The sequence below is a fragment of the Apis cerana genome, linkage group LG9, assembly GCF_029169275.1.
Source record: "Apis cerana isolate GH-2021 linkage group LG9, AcerK_1.0, whole genome shotgun sequence".
NCBI classification, from domain to species: Eukaryota; Metazoa; Arthropoda; class Insecta; order Hymenoptera; family Apidae; genus Apis; species Apis cerana.
In genome coordinates this window covers 6,443,413-6,465,807 of record NC_083860.1, presented here as the reverse complement: position 1 = coordinate 6,465,807, position 22,395 = coordinate 6,443,413, and the positions used below count along the sequence as shown (strand labels likewise).

At 23.3% G+C, this 22,395-nt stretch overlaps 6 protein-coding genes and 1 long non-coding RNA gene across 19 annotated transcripts; 4 read left to right on the top strand and 3 right to left on the bottom strand.

Moving 5' to 3' along the window:
• Window positions 1–10: 10 nt before the first annotated feature.
• On the bottom strand, window positions 11–878 carry LOC133666666 (uncharacterized). Its single transcript, XR_009831114.1, has 2 exons — window positions 724–878; window positions 11–653 (listed from the first exon to the last, which is right to left on the bottom strand). It is a non-coding gene; the product is annotated as an uncharacterized LOC133666666 (long non-coding RNA).
• On the top strand, window positions 778–1,907 carry LOC107992937 (uncharacterized). Its single transcript, XM_017049069.3, has 3 exons — window positions 778–918; window positions 1,138–1,366; window positions 1,454–1,907. The coding sequence occupies exons 2-3, from the start codon at window positions 1,200–1,202 to the stop codon at window positions 1,752–1,754; spliced, it is 468 nt and encodes a 155-aa protein (XP_016904558.1). The 5' UTR covers window positions 778–918; window positions 1,138–1,199; the 3' UTR covers window positions 1,755–1,907.
• A 599-nt stretch (window positions 1,908–2,506) lies between these two features.
• Window positions 2,507–6,640, top strand: LOC107992926 (E3 ubiquitin-protein ligase MARCHF8). 5 transcript variants are annotated; one of them, XM_062079233.1, is made up of 6 exons: window positions 2,507–2,527; window positions 4,646–4,944; window positions 5,155–5,243; window positions 5,423–5,603; window positions 5,726–5,991; window positions 6,065–6,640. In XM_062079233.1, exons 2-6 carry the CDS (start codon window positions 4,828–4,830, stop codon window positions 6,324–6,326), a joined length of 915 nt encoding a protein of 304 aa, XP_061935217.1. In that variant the 5' UTR covers window positions 2,507–2,527; window positions 4,646–4,827; the 3' UTR covers window positions 6,327–6,640. The 5 variants fall into 5 exon arrangements, with proteins under 5 accessions (XP_061935217.1, XP_016904542.1, XP_061935216.1 ...); XM_017049053.3 differs by lacking the exon at window positions 2,507–2,527 and adding an exon at window positions 3,725–4,190; XM_062079232.1 differs by lacking the exon at window positions 2,507–2,527 and adding an exon at window positions 3,725–4,234.
• A 506-nt stretch (window positions 6,641–7,146) lies between these two features.
• LOC107992644 (ATP-dependent RNA helicase WM6) lies at window positions 7,147–12,584 on the top strand. Of its 7 annotated transcripts, none has more exons than XM_017048660.3 (11): window positions 7,147–7,289; window positions 8,079–8,307; window positions 8,714–8,934; window positions 9,162–9,345; window positions 9,441–9,559; window positions 11,147–11,278; window positions 11,391–11,537; window positions 11,673–11,810; window positions 11,997–12,114; window positions 12,189–12,245; window positions 12,316–12,584. In XM_017048660.3, the coding sequence occupies exons 2-10, from the start codon at window positions 8,106–8,108 to the stop codon at window positions 12,200–12,202; spliced, it is 1,275 nt and encodes a 424-aa protein (XP_016904149.1). In that variant the 5' UTR covers window positions 7,147–7,289; window positions 8,079–8,105; the 3' UTR covers window positions 12,203–12,245; window positions 12,316–12,584. The 7 variants fall into 7 exon arrangements, with proteins under 7 accessions (XP_016904149.1, XP_061935208.1, XP_028521852.1 ...); XM_028666051.2 differs by lacking the exon at window positions 7,147–7,289 and adding an exon at window positions 7,346–7,553; XM_062079228.1 differs by lacking the exon at window positions 7,147–7,289 and adding an exon at window positions 7,490–7,685.
• Window positions 12,585–12,760: 176 nt separating this feature from the next.
• LOC107992652 (U6 snRNA-associated Sm-like protein LSm4) lies at window positions 12,761–13,721 on the bottom strand. 2 transcript variants are annotated; one of them, XM_017048671.3, is made up of 5 exons: window positions 13,603–13,702; window positions 13,485–13,526; window positions 13,272–13,370; window positions 13,009–13,186; window positions 12,761–12,948 (listed from the first exon to the last, which is right to left on the bottom strand). In XM_017048671.3, exons 1-5 carry the CDS (start codon window positions 13,603–13,605, stop codon window positions 12,854–12,856), a joined length of 417 nt encoding a protein of 138 aa, XP_016904160.1. In that variant the 5' UTR covers window positions 13,606–13,702; the 3' UTR covers window positions 12,761–12,853. The 2 variants fall into 2 exon arrangements, with proteins under 2 accessions (XP_016904160.1, XP_061935218.1); XM_062079234.1 differs by having other exon boundaries at window positions 12,839–13,186; window positions 13,603–13,721.
• A 273-nt stretch (window positions 13,722–13,994) lies between these two features.
• LOC107992629 (aspartate--tRNA ligase, mitochondrial) lies at window positions 13,995–16,994 on the top strand. 2 transcript variants are annotated; one of them, XM_017048645.3, is made up of 10 exons: window positions 13,995–14,134; window positions 14,249–14,500; window positions 14,576–14,944; window positions 15,011–15,187; window positions 15,297–15,476; window positions 15,547–15,654; window positions 15,724–15,921; window positions 16,017–16,229; window positions 16,297–16,480; window positions 16,571–16,994. In XM_017048645.3, the coding sequence occupies exons 1-10, from the start codon at window positions 14,063–14,065 to the stop codon at window positions 16,729–16,731; spliced, it is 1,914 nt and encodes a 637-aa protein (XP_016904134.1). In that variant the 5' UTR covers window positions 13,995–14,062; the 3' UTR covers window positions 16,732–16,994. The 2 variants fall into 2 exon arrangements, with proteins under 2 accessions (XP_016904134.1, XP_061935207.1); XM_062079223.1 differs by lacking the exon at window positions 16,017–16,229.
• Window positions 16,995–17,496: 502 nt separating this feature from the next.
• Window positions 17,497–22,375, bottom strand: LOC107992906 (WD repeat-containing protein 82). The gene has a single exon (XM_017049027.3). The coding sequence runs from the start codon at window positions 22,373–22,375 to the stop codon at window positions 21,428–21,430; it is 948 nt and encodes a 315-aa protein (XP_016904516.1). The 3' UTR covers window positions 17,497–21,427.
• Window positions 22,376–22,395: the final 20 nt, after the last annotated feature.

The window sequence follows — 22,395 nt, the reverse complement described above, 5'->3', positions numbered from 1 at the left end:
ATTTAGAAAATTTATAGAAGTGCTTTTAAATTTTATTAAATTTTATGCAAATAATATAACAAATTGTATTATATTTTTTTATACATATATTTTATAAATACTTATATATATATATATTAAATCAGTTTGTGTGTATGTGTGTGTGTATTAAATATTTGTACATTTATATATAATATATTATATAAAGTCACGTATCATTTCTGTATACGTACTTTATTAATATAATTCAAAATGTATAATTTTATTATATTTTTTTTATTATACGTTCAATTTTTTAAAAATCATAAAATTAAAATTTAAATTTTAAATCATGTATTTTGTATGAGTATGCGTGTGTGTGGTATATACATGAAAAAAATTTTTTTCATTTAATTTTAATATAAATCTGATATTCTATACACTATATATATATCATCGTAAAATGCATACAATAATAAAATATAATAATATAAAATGATTATTATATGATAATATTGAAAGAGTAAATTATTTTATATAATTATTTTATTTTATTTTATATTTTTTATTAAATCTTATTAATAATATACTAATATTTTCAATGAATGCTCTCTCGACAATATAAAGGTTAGGAACAGCGCCAAATTTTTGCATAAAAGAAAATCCATCCTCTTCCCCCAGAAATACCATTAAAACTGAAATATTTAAAATTTATATGTATTTTTCCAATATATATATTTATATAAATATGTAATTATTAATTACATATATTTTTAGTTTTTCCCTTTTTTTTATTTTTTATTTTAAATTTTATATATTTGATTATCTGAAACTCATAATATATGAATAAAAATCGAGTTATCGATAAGGAGAATATATCGATAAACTATCGAAAAAGTTTTTGAGTCTGTAACTGTCTATATTATAGGAACTGGTAAATTTCTGGAATCAATTTGTAAGGTACTGTCTAAAAGTATTTTCTTTATTAATTCAAAACGCCTGATATTATTTCAAGAAAGTTAAGGTAATATAATTAGATAAAAATATAACTTTTAATAATTTCAATTGATATTATTTTAAATTATTTATTTTAAATTATTTACTATTTAAATATTTATAAACATGATAAGAAGATTCAATACGATTTAAATTTTTAAACTTTTAATTTTTGTATTATAGTATATGTGCTTATGCATGCATATATTCTACAAATAACAATAAAAGGAGGAAATTGACAAAATATGTCAGATCCAATTGATTATATTGATTTAACAGTAGATTCGCCAATTGATAAATCTTTAAGATTACGAAATAGAAATGTTCTACGAAATAGAAATATATCTAATAATAATACGACTAAAACACGAAAACGCAAACCAAAATTAACACAGCTTCAAGATTCTATTATGTATGTATTGTTACATTATTAATTACATTACATTATTAATTTTAAAAATATTTCAATAAATTAATTTAAAATTAAAAATTATTTTAGAGAAATACATGAGAATACATGTAAAGGAACAATGGAAATTATAGATTTAGACAATATTAATACTACAGAGAAAAATGAATTAATATATTATGTTGATGATTCTAATGAAGGAAATTCAATTGTTTTGACTTGTCCAATATGTTATGAACAGTTATCTTCTAAGATGAAACCAACATGTACTCCTTGTGGACATATATTTTGCACACAATGTTTAAACCTAGCTTTACGTAGAGCTAAAAAATGTCCAATATGTCAAAAAATTATTAAACAACAATCTTGTACTCGTATACATTTACTATAGTTTTTGTTTGTCATATTTATTTACTTTCATTTTTATATGTATGATATAATGAACAAATATAATTTGATTTGATTATATATATTTTATGCAAATAAAATAAATTAGTAATATTATAATATTAACATTCAATAATAATTCTATTGTTACTTTTAATTATATACTTTTAATTATTCAATATAAATATAATTATATTTAGTTATATAAAGAACATATTTTGATTTATTTTACTATATTATTTTATTTTGATATATTTACGGTAATAATTTAGTTTATTATCAATATCTTAAATTTATGAATTTAAGATAAATAATTTAAAATTAAATTAAAATTTAAGAAATTTTAAATAATTACAATAATTTATAAAAACTATAAGTATATCTACTTCAATGTATTTTATTATATTTAACAAATACATTCAATGTTTGTATTTTATTTTAAATCACCTTGAAATGTCTTTTATATATTTAACATAATAGAATATTGTATCTTTTATATTTAAATTAGACAAATTAACAATTATTAAATAATTTAATATATCATTATTAATATAATTAAAATTTCAAAATATTAAATATTAAATATTTAAAAAAAAACAAGAAAATCATATATCATATTTCCTTGGAGGAATTATAATTAGAATAGCAGGTGAATATTATTTCAATAAATTAATAATTATATTTTTTATATTATATATTTCTTGATAATAAATTATTTATTTTATAGCTGGTTTTTAGCTGGAAAATTATTTACAAACAAATCAACTTGAAATTTTGGTAAGTTTTTTTAAATATTTTAGATAAATTAAAAGAAATATTAGATCACTGTTTTTTTTTTCTAGAATCCAAAATTCTTATCAGAAAAAATATAAAGAAAGATAAATTCTCAAAAAGATAATGTTCATATATTTTTATAAAAATATAAATAATTATTATAGTCGATCTAAAAGTGATTCTCAATATAAGATGAAAATTACATGGAACAACCATTATAATCTCTTTAAATTAATTTGATTATGAATTAAAAAATGAAATAAATAATATAATAAACAAATAATCTTAATTTAAATTATAAATTTTATAAATTTGTAAAAATACATTTACTATAAAATCTACTATAATATCAAAAATCATATAAGATTATATAATATAATATATATTAATATTAATATTTTTTTAAAAAATTTTAAAGAAAAATAAAATAAAAGTAATATAAATTTAAAAATAAACAAGAATTTTTATATAATATTCAATCAAAAAATAATACGTATTAAAAATAAAAATGTATTAAAAATAATAAATATTAAAGAAAACGTATTAAAAAATAAGAATTCATAAAAATAAAATCAATTGAAACATTTAACACTTTGTCCATCAATTTTTATAAAATTAATAAATATATTCAAAATATGAAAAATCTTGAAATTAAAATATTTTTATTAAGTTACATAGATAATCTCACTTATATACAGTTATATAATTATATGTAATAATAATTTAAATGCATATTCTAGATGTGAAGAACAAAATAATATTTTAAATAACAAAATACGATTGTATTTTTATTGAAGAATTTTATGAAAAACACAATTTTATCAATAAAATTATCAATGAAAATACAATAATTCGAAAAATATTTAATAATTTTTTAGTTATATAGTATAGTATAGTAAATATAGTAATAATATAGTATTACAAATTAAAAATCTTAAACTAATGAAAATATTCAATCTTTTTTTTATTAAATGTATATTAACATGAAATATTATAGCTATATTAACAAAAGAATGTATATTATATAATAAAAAAAATAAAATAAATTGTTTAATGCAATTATAATATATATCTATTTTATATTTTTCTCATCCTTATCTTTTATATATTCTAAATTTGAATTAAAATCGTTTGTGGTGTAATAATATTCAATGTTATTTCTGAGCAATGGATTGGTCAAAATTACATATACGCCACGCCTACATCTACATTATGGCGGCGTCTCAAGGAAATAAGATATACAGTTTTATGGAAAAAGAACTAAACTTCATAATGAAGTCGATATTTGTGATAATTTTGAAAATTAATATGATTCATCGCGCGCATCCAAAATATGATAAATTATAAACAATTTTTAAATAATTTAAATTTCAAACTGTGCATTTTAATCAATTTACTGCAGTGAATATGAATTTTCAATAGTGTGTCATTGACTCAAAGAAGTGTCAAAATCGACTTAATTTTGTGCTTTATAAAACATTAAGACAATTACTAAAATTTAATTTATTAAAAATCATATGGTCATTTAAAATTAAAGTGAATAGTATATTTGTTAATCAATTATCGTTATTAAACACATATTGTATTGCTAGTGTGATTTTCACGGAAATGAAAAGATGTATATGACGCCAATGCTTTGTTTTCTTTTTGTTGAATACTTTCCGTTGTAAGTGTTACGTTTGATAGTGATTTTAGTAAAATACACATAATGTAATACTTTTCGTTAATTAATTCTCTCATTATCAGTGTTTTGTGTATAAACGTATCGCTTTTTTATTGCTAAATATTAAAAATTTGAATATGAAAAAAATCAAAATTTATTGTTTGATTTACTCAAATTCTTTGATTTTTTTCACCTTTGTTAATTAGTTTTAATAATAAATAAATATTTAATGTTTTACTAAATAATTAATTAATAAATGCTTGTGTTATTTATCTTCGATATATTTATTATTCGATATAATTTATATATAAATTCTATTAAAAATCAAGTGTAACACGTAATTATATTATTTTTTCATACAACTAATTATTAATGTTGAAGTAAATATTTTTAAGGAAAAAAGAATTACAAATATTTGAGTTTTATATATTATTTTTTAAATTATATTATAATTTCAGGTTTTTTAATGCATATTGAAGTTAAATATTAAACGTCATGGCACAAAAAACTTTCTATGTAATTAACTATTAATTTACGCTTAAACATGATACTAATGGAAAATTATTATCGAACACTCGTTAAGATGTGTTTGTTTAATGTTGTTTATCACTGATCACATCTTTGCTGAGGTCAGAGAGTGATGCCGGTTCATCAGATCAATGTTAATCCGCCTGACCGGCAACCACCTCTGTCGCTTGGTTCTTCCAATAACAATAGCCCTGCTGGTGGTGAAGGTTTACCAGAATGGACATCAAAAGTAATTTTAGATATATTTTTTTTCTTATTTTATATTTTCTACTTTATATCTTTTATATCTAAAACATTAAATTTTTTATTTAATATTCTTAAAATAATTATTAAATTAATAAATTATTTCTTTTAATAAAATTTAAAAAAAATATGTTTATTTGTGATCTTGAATTTTTGTTTTATATGTTATATTTAATAGAGTATTTATTTTTTTTAGGAATCAACATATCCAACAGTAGTTACAATCATACCAGATCATTATCATTCATCAGTAAGCACATTGTCTTCAAGCAATGATATTTGCAGGTAAATATTAAAAGTTTATTGTATTAAAGTTTATTATAAATTATGTTTAATTAATTAATACTTTTTTAGTATATATTTTTTTAAAATAATACATTATAGTATTATTAAAATAATTGTTTTAAAATAATATTTAATTTATTTACGTAATAATATATACAGATATTTTTTTTTTATCATAGAATATGTCATTGTGAAGGTGAAGAAGGTGCTCCACTTTTAGCACCTTGTTATTGCAGTGGCAGTTTACGCTATGTACATCAAGCTTGCCTTCAACAATGGATAAAAGCTTCAGACACACGTGCTTGTGAATTATGTAAATTCACATTTATTATGCATGCTAAAACAAAACCATTTTGTGAGGTATTATTTCTTTGTATTTTTATATATTCTCTATATATATTCTTAGAAATAAAACTATAATTTATATTTATTAATATAATTAATTTTAAGAAATATACATAATAATAATTAATAATTTTTAGTGGGAAAAACTTGAAATGTCTGCCCTAGAAGTTCGTAAATTATGGTGTGCAGTTGCTTTTCATGCAGTAGCTGCACTTTGTGTGGCTTGGTCTTTATACGTACTCGTTGAACGATCTGTGGAAGAAGCTCGACGTGGATATGTAGATTGGTCTTTCTGGACTAAATTAATAGTTGTTGTAATTGGTTCTACAGGTGGTTTAGTTTTTATGTATATTCAGTGCAAAGTATACATTACATTATGCAGAAAATGGCGAGCATTTAACAGGTATATATGATATTAAAATTAATTTTTTTTATTTAATTACAAATTTTGTAAATGTCAATTATATATTTTTTAGAGTAATATTTATTCAAAATGCTCCTGAAAAAGTGGTGCTTCCTCCCTCACCTACAGACTCTTTGAGAGAAGTAACATTGCCTCTAAAAGATCCAACTGCCTCTATGCCTGAGCTCAATCATTCCTTATTACCCTGTAACATAGATCCTCCATGTGCCTCGCAGATGGTAAAACCGGATTCTGCCGCGCCTCCACAAAGGCACGACGCTCAATTGAAACTTTATGTATTTGATAAATTATCCTCATCTGAAGACAACTTATAATACAATTGGTATAATACAAATGGCTGCTAATTGTATACTAATGATTAGCAAAAAAAATATATAATGCAAATGTGTCTAGAATAAAGTTATAATTCTAGACCACAGTACGATTTTGAAAATCGAAGTTTCCATTTCGAAACTGTCAAATGTCCGCCCTTATGGAGCATCTCTATCTGGAATCTAGTACTTCAGTGCTTACATTGACAATGGAATAGTTGAAAGTGTTTAACCAGTAGGTTAAACATTTTCTCCAACAATTGTGTACATAATTATTGTATCTGTGATGTTATTAAATAAAATTTACCATATTTAAAGAGTATTTTAATTTTTGTAATAAAAATCTGTATTCATTTTTAGTAAAACTTTCATTTACAATATTAAGATAATGTGATACCAATATAATATTTTCTATTGCAAGAATTTAAATTGATCATGCTAATTTAAATTATTAAAAGAAATAATGATATTTATTACGATAAAATAAATATATTAATTTGCATAAATTAAATGAACTTTTAAAATTATCTTTAAATTCCTAAAACCAATTAATTAATTTTGAACATTCGACAAATTTTGATATACATATGATACTTAATTGTAAAAGATATTAATATTATTTGCTTTTAAAAAAAAATATTTAGATATTATATAGTACGTATATCCGGCCATTTTTATTGCAAGTATGAAGTTGTTCACAAGTAATTGTATTACAATGTTTATATTTAAAACTTTAAATATTGTTAAAAAATAATATATAAATAAAATTATTGCACAATTTTTTTATTTTATTTTTTTCTGTAGAAAATTTATTATTTCGAATATTTTCAATATACATTTTGATTTAAAGTTTATAAAATATAACTTTATAGATGGCACTAGTTTTCCGGAAATAGTTACAAGAATTACACGAATGCACTGACTATAGTAACAGTGAGCGTCAGTTTGTTAAATCTGTATCCGGAGGTAAGATGAATATTTGTAATCCATATTTAATTATCTATTAATAATCAATCCATTTATAAAATGTATTTAACTACATTAAGAATATTGTCAATTTTACTAGTGTACAATAGTTTTATTATTGGTTATGTTATATGATGGAAAATTAAATGATGCACAAGTGTTTATCTTGTAATCATATATATTAAATACATGAATGGAAGATAGATTATGTAATTTTAAATGAATATACACGTGTGTACATCTATATCTTAAAATGAATGTTTTGTAAGAAAATTAAATTTTATTTGTTCTATTTATTTTATACTATTCATTCTTTTTTTTATAAGAAAACGGTATAGCGTCACTAAAATGGCGGTTACATTAAGTGTATAGTTTCTATAATTTTTATTGTTAGAGGCAAGTTTTTATAGATTGATTTTTTCATGATGTAAAAATTGTAAAATATTTACTTAATAAGAAAAATAGAAGAATGCATATTTGAATTATAATTTCAAATAATGTATAATACATAAATAATAATAAATAATGTACATAAATAATGTATTCAAATTTTGAATCAAATTTATTTTTAATTAAAAATAAATTTAAGAAAAGAATTTATTATACTGAAAATAAAATATATTTATATTATTATTTTAAATAATAAAAAATTTTTGAATAATTTATAAATTATGAAAAATTATATAAATGTAATACTATTAAATTACTACATATTTGAAAATGTATTTGAAATATATACAAATTTTATTACAAGTATAATTTATATATATTATGTTTTTCAAATTTCAGCAATAATTTATCATATATATAAAAGATATGGCAGATAACGATGATCTTTTGGATTATGAGGATGAAGAACAGACTGAACAATTAGTTGATGGAAGCAGGGATACGCCTGCTAAAAAAGAAGTTAAAGGCACATATGTATCTATTCACAGTAGTGGATTTAGAGATTTTCTTCTTAAACCTGAAATATTACGCGCAATTATTGATTGTGGTTTTGAGCATCCATCTGAAGGTTTGTTATTTATTTATTTATATCATTATTATATAATATAAAAATATTAAATTTTTAATTTATTAAAATTTAATATATCGAAATAAATATCTATTTATTGCAGAGTTCAAAATTTTATCATTAGAATGATATAAGAATATGTCTTTTTAATTATTTAAATATGTGATATTATATAATTTTATTTATAGATGTTTTATATATAATTCTTTAATTAAAAATAATCAATCATATATTTCTTCTACTTCAAGCAAATTTTTGGACTCTGTAGTATGTAAATGATGATAATTGATAGGGACAACAGATTATACATGAATGATATATTTATGTAAACTGATTATTTATTATATAAAATTTATATTTTTCTCATTTTAAAAAAATAGAAATTTTTCATGAATATTATTTACAGTTCAACATGAATGTATTCCTCAAGCAGTTCTTGGCATGGATATATTATGTCAAGCAAAATCTGGTATGGGAAAAACTGCTGTATTTGTGTTAGCAACATTACAGCAATTAGAATTAACTGAAAACCAAGTTTATGTTCTTGTCATGTGCCACACACGAGAACTTGCTTTTCAAATAAGCAAAGAATATGAAAGATTTAGTAAATATATGCCTCATGTAAAGGTAAGTTGATTATGAATATAACTTATTATATTTATTATATATAATTATAATTAATACAAAATCTTCATATGATGAATTGTAAATATCTGAGTAAATAATGGTGACATCTTTTGATACCACTACCTACCACTGATGAAGATTCTTATATATATTATAATTCAATTTTATATCAGAAATTTAATATTAAATAATAGTTCATATATTAAATAAAATGTTTATATTATTAGGTTGGAGTATTTTTTGGTGGTTTGCCAATTCAAAAAGATGAAGAAGTCCTGAAGAATACATGTCCTCATATTGTTGTTGGTACTCCAGGTCGCATCCTTGCTCTTGTTCGAAATAAAAAATTAAATTTGAAACATTTGAAGCACTTTATTCTCGACGAATGTGACAAAATGCTCGAATTATTAGGTATTTAAAATGATATTTCTTTTGATATGTTTATAATTTTATCTTGAATGAATCTTATCTTGAATTTTAAATATATAATTTAAATTTATTTCTAGACATGCGTAGGGACGTACAGGAAATATTTAGAAGCACTCCACACGGCAAACAAGTCATGATGTTCAGCGCTACATTGTCCAAGGAGATACGTCCTGTCTGCAAAAAATTCATGCAAGATGTAATTAACAAATCTTCCTCTTCACTTCGATCTTCGATTGCTCCTACTTCGTTGGCCCTGTATTCATACCCAGGACAAAGCTCAGACCATACTATAAATATCGTTGACGGCGCACCCGCGGGTTAGGGTAGTTAAACAACATTTTGAAGGAGTGACACAGAATTCAATAATGAAAAAGCCCCTCGATGTCTTCAATTGAAATCAAGTTCTACAACTCAAATGTAACGAGTTGCTGCTCCAAAGTTTTTCTCCATTTACTGGATGACAATATCTGCTCGTAAAAGGAACGATATCTTCATTTAAAATCGTGTCTTGAATTAATCAAGATGGCGTTGAGGATGCTTTAAAATATTTTATTTAGTTCCGATCTTCGATGTTAACATTTTTTAAATTGTCTGCTGCATATTAATATTACCAAAATTAAAATGATATTCGGTATAATGTTATACGAATGTTGGAAAACATTCATATATATTGGGATGGGTTAGGTGGAAAATGTTTCTACCATTTCTATGGGTAAATGATTCAGTCAGGTGAAAGGGAAGGGTAGATTTTTAAATAACTTAGAGCAGCATTGAAAGCAGTTTCCAATTGGGTGGGGGGCCAAGAAGATTTCAAGACAACCTGAAGACAGAAGTGCGCAAGAAAGAAGATGCAAGAGGATATATGGGAAACTGGGGTTAGCTAGGATGACAATACTGTAATTATGTGGCATATGTCTAGAATTTATTCGCGTTCATCTTGTCTATAATTGAAACAACAATATTTTGATATTTTACAAAAAATGTTAATGGAGGTCAGTAATCAATTCATAGGAGTGAAAATGGAAGTGTTAATATATAGTTTGGTCGTGCCTACCTATATGAAAACTAAATATAAATCAGTTTGTGTATCACAAATTATAAGCTATTTAAATCGCGATGTTAAAGTATATCCCAGAGGCCATTAAATTTTGTGATATATGAGCATACCAACAATAATCAAGGCCAATTCTGGGCATATATTCTGAATGTACTAGAATTTGGGAGAAGAGATTTGGCATCGAGTGGCCAGCGGATGTGTGACACAGAACATTCATGGGTGCGCCTTCTTAGTTCTGTTGGGGTGACTGCTGAGTTTTCGTTGTTGGCACTACCCAGAGATGGAAGTCGCCGGACCGTATGTAACCAGTATGACTAATCCGATCGACAAATAAGTGCAAAAAATGAGAGCTCAAGCGGAAAGTTCTCGAAATCATCTAAATGCATTTTATTTATAGTCACTTGATATATAATTACCATTATCAAGGAAGCGGGAGAAATTGGGACATTTATATAAAAAATACTCTACATTTTCATATCATTTGTTTCATTTCTTAAATTTTCGTTTGTAATTTTTCGTTTCAAATTTATTTTCAATTATTTTTTTTACATTTAATAATTAATTTCATTCATCACAAATTTCATCACATTTTCAACTTCAATAAATATTGAAGTATTTTTTCATGTGTCACATCTACGAAAATATTATATTGAATATAAAAATTATGAAGGTATGATTATCTTTAGAATAAAATAGATAATCTTATAAAAAACATTCTTTGCGCAGCCCATGGAAGTCTATGTGGATGATGAAGCGAAACTCACGTTGCATGGTCTACAACAACATTATGTGAAACTTAAAGAAAATGAAAAGAATAAGAAGCTATTTGAATTGCTTGATGTACTTGAATTTAATCAGGTTTGTCCGCAGAAATCAATTAAATTATATTGTTCTAATTTAAGTTTAAAATTTTTATCATACATATTAAATTACTATAATTTTTATTTCTATATCTTAAATTATTCTATAGGTTGTTATCTTTGTAAAATCTGTACAAAGGTGCATGGCCTTGGCACAACTTTTAACAGAACAAAATTTTCCTGCAATTGGTATACATAGAGGTATGACTCAAGAAGAACGGTTATCAAGGTATCAACAATTTAAAGATTTCCAAAAAGTAAGTATTAAATTGTAAATTTATATATTAATATAACTTATAATATTTAACTATAACTATAATATTTAATATAACTTATATGTATTATACATTATTTATGTCTAAATAATTACAAATAAGTACTTATTATTTTAGCGAATTCTTGTAGCTACAAATTTATTTGGACGTGGTATGGATATTGAGCGCGTAAACATAGTATTTAATTATGATATGCCAGAAGATTCAGACACATACTTACATCGAGTAGCTAGAGCTGGTCGTTTTGGTACAAAGGTTAATATTTATTTGATATTTAAATAAATAATTTTTATATATATATTTTATATATATGTGTATATATATATATATATATATATATATATGTCTATATATATATAGAGAGAGAGAGAGAGAGAGAAATAATTATTATAGTAATTATAATATATATATATTATTTTTATATTTATCATAATATTTTAGGGTCTTGCCATTACACTAGTAAGTGATGAAAGTGATGCTAAGATATTAAATGATGTTCAAGAACGATTTGATGTTAACATTACAGAATTACCAGATGAAATAGATTTAGCTTCATATAGTAAGTTTACTTTTGGATTTTTATATAGTTTTAATTAAAAATATTAAGAAAAATTAATTTTTTTTTTATTATAGTTGAAGGACGATAAACATAATTCCATTTCCAAAAAAATAAATTTGAGATTTAATAAAGTAAGTATATATAAATAATTGTACGATTTTATTATAATATGTCTTAATATTGATATTTTTTTTTTTGCAGGCACAGAAAACTTAAAAGTTATCCTATACACTTATCATTGTGTATCCGTTAAATATAAGACATATTTTGTATCGATTTACAATTTTCCTTTCATCGATATGACAAACTTACAAACAAGTGACGTAATCAAATTCATTATAGCTAAACTATTATTCTTTTAAAAATAAATAAATAATTCATGTTATCATTGTATAATACTATTTAACTTTTATTCTACGTTTAGCGAATCAGAATTGCGTGTATAAATAAATAAAAGAGAATACATTTTATGTGTCTTCTATTTCATGTAAATGAAATAAATATTTCTTGCCTTTTACAAGTTTTGATATTAAATTTGATATAAAGATTTGATATGTTAATTTTACTAATTCAGTATAAATTAACTATGAAGAATAACAGTTGTAACATATTGCAAATGAAATTTCTTATAAAATAAAAGAAACAGTTTTGTTTTATATGAATGTTGCGAATATATTTTCAAAAAAAAAGATAAAATGGGAATTATTAATTTAACTACACGAAATAAAATAATATAACTTTATTTTGTTCTTGCTTTATTTTGAGATTTATTTCCTTGATTACCTCCGCCACGACCAAGAGCTGCAGGACCTCTTCCACCACGACCAAAAGTACCTATAAAAAAATATTTTTTATAATAAAAATAGAATGAAATGTTATTATATATTATTATACCTCTGCCACTACCACGGCCTCGTTGACTTTGTCCTCTTCCTTTCATTTCTCCACGTCCTCTTGATTTCATTTGTACATCTTCTTTTACCATATCTATAACTTCATCAGGAATTCGTAAATATTTAATTGTACTACCTCGAATATAACATTCAGGCATTCTCCAAAATTTATCACCATCCTAAATAATATATAATATACATTATATTATAAAGACTAATTTATGAAATATCATATTAATTTGAATATGAGCATTATTACTATACCCTAGATGTACATATAACCTCTCTGAGATTTATATTCATCCAACTATCACAACTAACTAAATGTCCATTATATGTTTCACCATTCTTAAGTTCAACTAGCTATAAAATATAATATTAAAAGAGAATTATTATTATTTAATTAAGAGAGAATCTTAATATCATTTAACTAATTCGTAAAATTTTTTCGTCTTAAAATGTAAATTCGAAACTTACCATAGGATGGTTTTGAGCTGTTCTTAATAATGATAAAGGTAACTGAAAAAAAATATATAAAATAAATAAAAATAATTAAATTTAATATTTATTTATTATTATTATTTTTTAAATATACCATTTTTCACCACTTTAACATGTATTCAAATATTATTGACATCAAAACAAACAGATCGAAATATATATTTATATTATAATCAGAATGGCCAACTAAATTTTAGTTACTTATTAATTAACAGTTCACATATTCAATATTTATATTGAATATACATTTATATATATTTATATATTAAAATTAATTAAAATAAGAATAAAATCGCAAATAAAAAATCTTATTTAATAATATATATTTATAAAACATAAAAAATAGAATTATTTATTATTGTAATTATATTTGTTATTGAAATAAGTATATTTTTAACAAGTACAATTCAATAGTTTTTTAAATAATTTCTTAAATATAAAATGGTATGATATTTATATGATAAATATAATAGTAATCATAAAAAAGTTTCTAGATATAAAGTATAATATATGTGAAATATTTTTCATTATAATAAAATTTATTTATTATAAAAATGTTTCATAATTATATAAAATCATTATATAAAACATCATTATTATTTATAGATAATTTAAATAATCAAAAAGTAAGTAGTACGAATATTTATTAACTATTATTAATAAATATAAAATTTAAAATTTTATATTTTAATAATAAATAACAATAACAATAAAATGAAAATAAAAATTTATTATTTTAGTTTATAACAAAGTATCCTTTAACAATAATAATTTATACACATGACTTAGCTTATAAAAAACAAAAATTAATAAAAAAAGATGTACAACCAGTTAATAAATTTGTTTCAAGAACTCATACATGTGGTGAATTAACAATTCAAAATATAGGAGAAAATGTTCATTTATATGGTTGGTTGGAATTTTCTCGAATTAATAAATTTTTAATATTAAGAGATTCTTATGGGTCTACGCAACTCATTATACCAGAACATGTGAGTTAAAAAAAAAAGAAATTTCATTGAAAATTTGGAATATATTAAAATTAAAGAAATTATCTCTTATTTTAGAAAAAAGATTTACAAGAAATAGCTAAAAAATTAACTTTTGAAAGTGTATTAAGTATAGAAGGTAAAGTATTAAAAAGGCCAAAGGGTCAAGAGAATAAATTCATGAAAACTGGAGATATTGAGGTAGAAATAAAATCTATAAAAGTATTAAACATGGCAAATTCAAATCTTCCATTTATTATTAGAGATTATAACAAAGCAAAGGAAAGTACACAAATGAAATATAGATATATATCATTAAGATATCCTCAATTACAAAAAAATTTGAGATTACGTTCAAAAGTAGTAATGAAAATGAGAGAATATTTAGTTAAACAATGTAATTTTGTAGATATTGAAACTCCAACATTATTTAAAAATACTCCTGAAGTATGTATATCAAAATAATATTGGTCATCTTTTGTTTAAGATTTTTAAACTTATATTTAAATTTAGGGTGCACAAGAATTTATAGTCCCAACAAAGTTTCCAGGACAGTTTTATTCATTAGTACAAAGTCCTCAACAATTTAAACAATTATTAATGGTGGGTGGTTTTGATAGATATTTTCAATTAGCTAGATGTTATAGAGATGAACAACCTAGACATGACAGACAACTTGAATTTACACAGGTATAATTTATTACTTGAAAATAAATATGTGTGCGTGCGCGCGCGCGTGTGTATATATAATTATAATTAATTACAATAAATCAGTGTTTACAAATATATTATTTTATAGTTAGATATAGAAATGTCATTTGTCGATTGTGAAGGAATAATGAAATTAATTGAAAATTTATTAGCATATTCTTGGCCTGAAGAAGCGCATGAATTAACTATTCCCTTTAAACATATGAAATATGATAATGCAATGGAATTATATGGTACAGATAAACCAGATTTACGTATACCACAACAAGTAAGATGTAAATATAGCTTTCAATAATATTTTTAAAATAATATTATAAATAATATTATTAATATTTCAGCTTTATAGATTGACAGAATCAATTGATTATTCAGCATTAATACAAAATTTAAAAATGGAGCAGTATGATAAATTTGAAATTTATGCTTTAGTTTTTTCTGAGAAATATGTATGTTTATATATATATTTTCTTATTTTCTAATTTTTTTATATTTATAATAAATTTTATATATTTTAGAATTTTCTTACAAAATCTGTTAAAGATGCTATATCTAAACTACAAAGCAATTATTTTCCTTTTGTGAAATTAATCCAAACAAAAATACCTAATAAATCATCTTTTATAACAAGTATTATTAAAGAAAATGTACAACAACAATTAAATTTGAAAGAAGGAGATGTTTTGTTTTTAGCTTATGGAGAAAAAGTTGATACAGTAAGTATCAATTTATTAAATATTAATTATATTTTTAATATTCAATAATTATATATATATATATATATATATTACCATCATATTCGAAATTATAGCAATCATTATTAGGAAAAGTACGTCTTGAATTTACAAATTTTTTGGAAAATAAAGGTGAAAAAATTCGTACTATTAAAAATGAATTATTATGGGTCACTGATTTTCCTTTATTTTCGTTTAATACCAAAACAAATTTATTAGAAACTATGCATCATCCCTTTACACAACCTCATTCAGATGATGTAGAATATCTTATAAAGAATCCATTGAAGGTATTTTTGTTCATTAATAAATTTAATAATATTTTAATAAATTAAATAATTATTTATGTATTTATAGGTTAAAGGATTACATTATGATTTGGTTATGAACGGTTTCGAGATTGCAGGAGGATCAATTCGAATTCATAAATCAGAATTACAAAAACAAATATTAAAAATGTTGAATATAAATGAATCATCTTTAATGCACCTTCTTGATGCTTTAGAATCTGGGGCTCCACCTCATGGTGGAATTGCTATAGGTAATTCATTATTAATTTATTCTTAGTTTAAATATCAATAATATTCAATAATACGATATGACAATAAAAAAATATTAAATTATTTTTTAGGATTGGATCGTTTAATATCTTTATTATGTAACGAACAAAATATAAAAAATGTTATAGCATTTCCAAAAACAATGACAGGACGAGATTTAATGTCAGGAGCACCAGTTTCTATTTCTGAAGAAGAAAAACAATTATATCACATACGAACGATAAATAAATAAAAGAATAGTCAAAAAATATCGTTTATATTTGTCACTATATTATAAAAATAATTTTAAAAATTAGTCATATTTTTAAAAAAAAATTTTTTTATAATTTTTATTATATTTTATAAATCATCAGTTATTCATTAATTTAATAATTCATATTTACAGCAAAATCTATAATATGATTATAATATAAATAAAAAATATTTATATATTATTTTATAATATTAATTTTATGTTATTCTGTTAATAAAAATAAATATAATTTTTAAGTAGTATATATTTTATTTAAATTTATTTTATAATTTATATTTATGAATTATATTATTCATACTCATTTATATTCCAATAATGAAAATAATATCATGAAACAAAAATATAAAAACTAATAGTGCATTTTCATAATTATTACATCTGAACAAAATGTATGACCAACTACATACCATAAATGATAAATTTATTGCATGAAAAAGGGAATTACATATATACCATAATTAATAATATTTGCACAACTTTAATTACTAGAAATTCCATCAATTTACTGCATAAATGTGATTAAGTATATTAATACATGTATTACATAATTTTAGTAATTAAAATCGCTATCCAACATTATCGTACTTATGATTTTATAAAACAATATAAACATGATCAGACGTAAATAAAAAAATATATAATGTATACATAAAAGAAATACAAATTATTTTTTTATTAGGGTTATATTGTGTTTTTAAGAATAATTAATTGAAACAAGTATAGAAATAAAATGATAAGACCAAATTTTAATGTACAAAAAAAGTGTTTTATTAGAATTTTTTTTTTTTAGTAAAATTTCATGTGTTCTATTCAAATAGTTTTTAAGGAAAATAAAAAATTATCTGCGCAATGAATGATTAAATCGACACACGGTTATCAAATTTTTTTATGAATATGTTTAAGAAGATTTAATTAAAATTTTCTAACGTTGATATGTTGTTACATTTAATGTGGGAAAAATCTTTCCATATTATTTTGACTTATAATTAGTGAACTGGAACATAGATAAATGCAATCAGAAAACTTTTTTGTCTTCTTAAAAATCGAATTCTTATAATTTTCATAAAATGTAATGTGAAAAATCTCTTTTTATTCATTAAGAAATATTTAATTGCATAATCATATATCTTATTCATTTTACATCTATTATGCACAAGACATGATTAAAATTATATAGTTTACAATGAAAAAATAAATTATGAGTACACACGTTCAAAATCCTATGACTTGAAATTATATTTCAAGAATATTTTAATATTACTCCTTATTCAATTGTTTATAACAATTAAAAAAAATGAAAGTCTTACAATGCAGTTGAGTTATGATAAAATATAAACATATAAATAACAAAAAAATGTGCGTACTCTAAATTATTATTGGAAGAAACTGCAGTCTTTCAACTGAAATTTATATTTTAAAATGACACATTATATTTGTTGTTTTTGTATGTTCCTAGTTCTCTAAAAATCTATAATGTATTACGTATAATAGGTGTTAATTAATCGACTTAGTTTTTGCGCAGAATAATGTAAAATTTAATTAAAAATTATTATTAAACGTGACTACGTTTCGTCTATAAAACATAACGATTACTTCGTACGAAAACTTAACGTAGGAAAATTTAAATTTAAAATTTATTCAAAGAGAACTTTTTAGATAAATGTTTTTATATATAATACAATTAGACAAATTGCTTTATGAATCATGTTTAGTTTTTGTTTATTTTTTTTGTTTCATGCATTTTAATAAAACGTTCTTCCAATTGTACTAATTGTTAAGATTCATTCAATTTCGATACGATATACATTTAATCTTAACGCAATTCTAAATCCCTATGTTAAGTAGTCGCATAAATCAACGATTATGCAGGAGCGTAAATTAGATATATAGTTTAGACATATTTTTTGTCTTCTACTAAATAAATAAATGTATTAAAAATTGAACTAAATGAGTAAATAGTAAACAATTTCTCGCTAAAATAATATCTTTTTTTATAGATTATGTATCTTTGTTATGAGTAATAAAATGTAAATATACAAACAATAAACAAAAATTGATGTTAAAAAGAAATATATCATTTTGTTTTATATATAAAATGTTATGAATTTTTTTAAAATTTTTAATAGAAAGGAATTATTTATTTACGCTCCTGATTGATATTTTAAATATGAAAACAATTGTATGAAATTATAATCATTTCAAAATCTGATTAATCAATCAGATTTCGGTTTTTTCGATCACGGAAGAATGTTAATTATCAATTAAATGATATTCCGTCATAACTTGTTAGAATATATACAAGTTGTCATTTTTTCCGATTGGGAACACAGTGTTTCGCATGTTACACGAATTATAGAAATTCGTATCCGAGATATTCTTGGCTTGAACATTTACTCAATTATAGTTGGCAGTATGAAAATGTTTAATCTATATACGTGGATTGATCACGATACTTTCAAGACTTGATTTCGTTGAGTTATTCTTCAGTACTCAGTGAACTTTAATCCATTTCATGAAATCAACATATTTTTTTTTAACATTTCTTTTTTTTTTAATTACATAGGACACATTTTTAAATAACAATCGTATCCCTTCAGTTTGTTAAATTCTAACGTAAATCGCAATCTTTGCACGCGTACACTGTTTCGCCATTTAGAAAAATACTATTTTACATAATGAAACGAACTCTCAAACATTGACGTATACGTAATGTATTCAAGAGCTCGCCGAACTTGAAGATATACAAGCGAATACAATACATACAAAGAGACATTCATACATACACTCATACATCATTATAGAATCAATAGACAATTCACAAATATGCAACCAATCATACACGTACGCATATATGCGCATTTTTCGTATAGAATAGTATAACCACCTACTCTTGCATAAGGTATGTTAAGGAAAACGTCTAGAAATTCTAGAGGACACTGTGAATATAATGATATATACACGTATGATGAAGGCAGGGCTATATAATCGAACAGACAGAATATACACGAGCACTATCGTAAATATATAGTATAAATTACACACAATTTTGTGAAATATTTTTTTGACGTGTTCTTACAATATCCAGATTTTTTTAACTTAAGTAAATAATATAAATTCGATAATCCATCATATATAAATTTACATATACAATAAAACAGAACAATTTCATTATTTAATTACAATTAATACAATTACATAGTATAAAAAAGATGGATTGTCCAATTTTTTTTTCGATTTTTATGTTTCTGCCTGTCCTTTCCAATGCACCTGTTGGTTTATAATAAGATGTATCGCATTGATATAAACGTCAAAATTTACCGAACTACTTGAAATGATTAGACTTAACTGCACTTCCTACTATCATCGAATGTTTTTTCACCCGGCCCGCCGGTTCCACGCATGTAGATTAAAACCGATATCATATCTAGAATAATACATATACAATAACATAAGTGCCAACATTGGCAGTATATTTTCTGAATTATTATATCTTTATCGCATGGAAGTCGTAGAAACACGAGATATATTACTACCGTCAACAAAGTGTCTATTTAAAACGTTTCACACGTTTATTGCGCATAATAAATAAGCTCGATATCTATCGTTCTTGCGCGCAACGATATTGAATTTCAAGTGAACGCCCGTTCATAATGAGGTTACAAAAAATATCCCTGATTTCGGACGGTCACTGAAGAATTTAATTAATGAAACTAATTTGTTGAGATGTGTTAATGTAATATGATCATAATTTCTCCATGCGCGATATCAGCGACTGCCATTTTTGCCTTTATGAACTGATTACTATAGAATTAAATGTACGATGCATATATTTCTGAATATTGTAAAATTTCATGTGTACATAGAGAATTTAATTCTTCTTCTAAATATTAATACAACAATATTATATATATATTTTTTTCTTTCTTTGTGCTTTATAAATTTATTAAATGAATAAATTCAATGAAAAAATTGTTCAATTAAAAAATATATAAATAAGTTTATGACCTTCTATTAATAATGTATATGTAATTTTAATATATAATTTTTGTTGGACAATAAATCAAAACATCTGATTATTTAATAGATTTGTTAAAATATTATCAAATACATAATCAATAACACATAATAAAATGTTAATATTGATTATGCAAATATCAATTGATGATATATAATTTAGATTTTATAATTTAATTTATAGATAATTCTGTATCATTATGCTACACACAGGTACACAAGAAGAAATTATGTACACAAGATGACATATCCAAAACTAATAGTATTTGTATACTTTATGAAAAAAGAGATAGTTTTAAATATTGACAAGATATTTTATGGTCACGTTCATCGCGCCACAGAGTATATGACGATGATGATAAAGATGGCAAAATACATAAACAGTATATGACATACTCGAAGCAAGCGAATAAGCCAAGCGGGCCGATCTCTTGGATATTATAGGCATATTTTCTTTTTCTTGGGTTTGTTCCAACACCGGCGTCTCATACGTCGGTTTAAATTAACTTTGAATATAATGTAAATGCAATTTCTGCTTATTTAAAATACCCAAGAATTCTTTGTTGTCATTCCTTTCTTGAACCGATGTCATTTTCAGTTCTATCTTGCACAAAATTAGATAAATTCTTGTGAGCATTGCCCAAAGTCTGATGCATTGATTTTATGCACTTTCATCAACAGTAGGTAACCAAAATGCCATATTAGTACAGGCAGATGCTAACATCATATATTTAGGATTAAACTGAATACACTGAACTGGTGCTGGATGATCTCCATTAAGGACACAAACTTTGTATCCAGTTTCTGCATTCCATACATGTACTCTGCCATCTGTAGATCCACTAAATACAAACTGTGAATCAGGACTAAAACTAGCTTCAATTGCAATTCCCTTGTTGTTTAAATATCCAGCAAATGTTTGTAATGGTGTACCATGAAATGCATCAATCAAACGAATTGTACTACCATTTGTAGAGATCAAAATAGTTTTACCATCTCTACTGAATTTTAGTCCTGTCCAATCACACTCTTTTTCTTGAGATAATTTAAATGTAACAAATGGCCCCTTATCGAAACTGCGTAAATCATATAACTTTAAAAATTCTGAATTGACACCTGCTGCAAAAATAAGACCTTCTGGGTCATATGCAGCAACTGGACGTCCCGAAACATTCATAACACCATGACAATTAGGTGAACGTAAATCCCATAATCTTAATGATTTATCTAAAGAACCAGAAAGAAATGTATCTTCTATAGGACTAATGCATAATGATACAACTTTCTTGCTATGACCTGGGAAATATCTTATATATTTGTTATCATGCAAACTCAAATAGCGAATAGTATCATCAATTTTAGTACTGCTGTGTATTGCAGTGTTCTTTGCATGTGTAAAATGGATTAAATCTACACCATATTTCTTAGAATTGACTGTACGCACCTGAGTGCCTTTCTCACAGTCATATATCACGATCTGGTCATCTTCTGAACAAGAGATCAAAGTATCCCCATTTGGTGAAAAGTCGATACTATTTATACGATCAGAATTTTCACGAAAAACTTTGGCCACCTTGAAGCTCCTCACCACGTGGTCAACGAGCTTCATGGTGATGGACGGCGCGTTCT